The 1,978-nt window shown below is 40.0% G+C and overlaps 1 protein-coding gene across 5 annotated transcripts in view; it reads right to left on the bottom strand.

Annotated features, from left to right (window-relative positions):
• Positions 1-215: 215 nt before the first annotated feature.
• The window catches only part of uvssa (UV-stimulated scaffold protein A), a 46,176-nt gene continuing 44,413 nt past the window's right edge, over positions 216-1,978 (bottom strand). For 4 of the 5 annotated variants that reach the window (XM_031587496.1, XM_031587497.1, XM_031587498.1 and 1 more), the window contains 2 exons: positions 1,878-1,978; positions 216-915 (listed from right to left, as the gene is read on the bottom strand). The exon at positions 1,878-1,978 is cut by the window's right edge and continues 98 nt beyond it. In XM_031587496.1, the coding sequence (XP_031443356.1) occupies positions 822-915; positions 1,878-1,978 (195 nt within the window). In that variant the 3' untranslated portion in view covers positions 216-821. The remainder of the gene's footprint in view (positions 916-1,877) is intronic. The other variant, XM_031587499.1, reaches the window with a different exon arrangement.

Raw genomic sequence — 1,978 nt, 5'->3', positions numbered from 1 at the left:
ATTGGAAGGATTCTTAAATTTGACTTATCATTTGGATGTTTTAAGGTTGGCTTTGAGTCTGTTACAACCACTTGCACAAGCCATACATGATATTGGTAATAATTATATTATAATTATAATAAATATAATAAGTATAATTTTAATAAATATAAGGCTAAGAATAATGTGTGTTCCAGTGTGTCAGAGCTGATGGACCAAAAGATAAGAAGGCAGTATATAATTCAACTTATTCAATCATTTTAGGAGAAGGATTTAGAGATGATCAAAACATTATATACATGTCGTATATCATATATCATATATATCATATACATGGTCAGTTTTGGAAGATGACTACCGTTTCATTTTCTGCAGTAATTACAATACATGAGACACACATAAATACATGAGACACACATAAAAACAATCAAACCAAACATACAAAATGAACAATATTACAATATAACAAAAAAAATGATGTACAACATGTGTAAAACATTATCACATTTCATTAGCCATGTCATATGTAATTAATCACTGAAATATTTCTCACAAAAAAGTTTTTTTTTAAAAGTGCTCCTTATCTCTATATGTACAAGATTTTTTTGAAATTGTGTCAATATTTCTTGTACTTCCTAGATTTGAAGCGGTGTTGGCAGTGTGAAGGCTGCTGAGCCTCCATGTTGTTTTATTTGAGTGCGTAGTTGAATTGGTCAGCCTGTCCATGTTGTTTTATTTGAGTGCGTAGTTGAATTGATGTGGAGCGGTGTTGGCAGTGTCAAGGCTGCTGTGCCTCCATGTTGTTCTATTTGAGCGCGTAGTTGAATCCTGTCTATGTTGTTTTATTTGAGTGCGTAGTTGAACTGGTTGGAGAACTTGTCATGTTTCCTCGTGTCCATTTTATTCATGACGTCCGTGACCCGCCGCATGGAGCTCCTGAAAGCAGAAGAGCAGGTGACTCAGACCGCTGGTCTCTCCATCAGAACTTCAAAACACTTCTACACAGAGAGGAGCTTATGACTCTGAGACCGCTAGTCTCTCCATCAGAACTTCAAAACACTTCTACACAGGAGAGGAGAGCAGCTTATGACTCTGAGACCGCTGGTCTCTCTTCAAAACACTTCTACACAGGAGAGGAGAGGAGCTTATGACTCTGAGACCGCTGGTCTCTCTTCAAAACACTTCTACACAGGAGAGGAGCTTATTTTTGGTTCTTATCTCATGTGGTTAAAATGCTTAATGAACACATTTATGAAGCCAAAGATGAGGATTACACCACACTGACTCTTAAAGGGGCATAAACATAAACACTGTACTCAAACACGACAGGCAAACTGACTCTTAAAGGGGCATACACCACACTGACTCTTAAAGGGGCATAAACCGCACTGACTCTTAAAGGGGCATAAACCACACTGACTCTTAAAGGGGCATACACCACACTGTACTCAGACACTACAGGCAAACTGACTCTTAAAGGGGCATAAACCGCACTGACTCTTAAAGGGGCATAAACCACACTGACTCTTAAAGGGGCATAAACCACACTGACTCTTAAAGGGGCATACACCACACTGTACTCAAACACTACAGGCAAACTGACTCTTAAAGGGGCATAAACCACACTGTACTAAAACACGACAGGCAAACAAGCTGCCCACTGCTCCTGGGGGGTCCTTGAGGAAGGATGGTCCAGGATGGGAAAAAGCAGAAAATAAATTCACTGCGACCTCAGGCCTACCTGCGTGTGTGTGTGTGTGTGTGTGTGTGTGTCCTGTGTCGCCTCCATATATGCACGTGTGTGTTCCAGTGTGTCGTGTGTGCCATTAAAAACCTGACAAAAGGTCTTAATTATTATTATTATACTACTCAAGCCCAGATTCTTTCTACATACTCACTTGTTAAAAACTTTCTTTTCCAGCCTGGCGCGTGAGGTGTTGGCACTCTGCTTCAGGTCCGTCAGGCTCGGGTATTTCTTCTTCTTCTTCCCTTTCCCTTT

The sequence above is a fragment of the Clupea harengus genome, chromosome 20 (assembly GCF_900700415.2).
Source record: "Clupea harengus chromosome 20, Ch_v2.0.2, whole genome shotgun sequence".
NCBI lineage: Eukaryota > Metazoa > Chordata > Actinopteri > Clupeiformes > Clupeidae > Clupea > Clupea harengus.
Note: the sequence above shows the minus strand (reverse complement) of the source record. Positions and strands in the feature narration are given on the sequence as shown.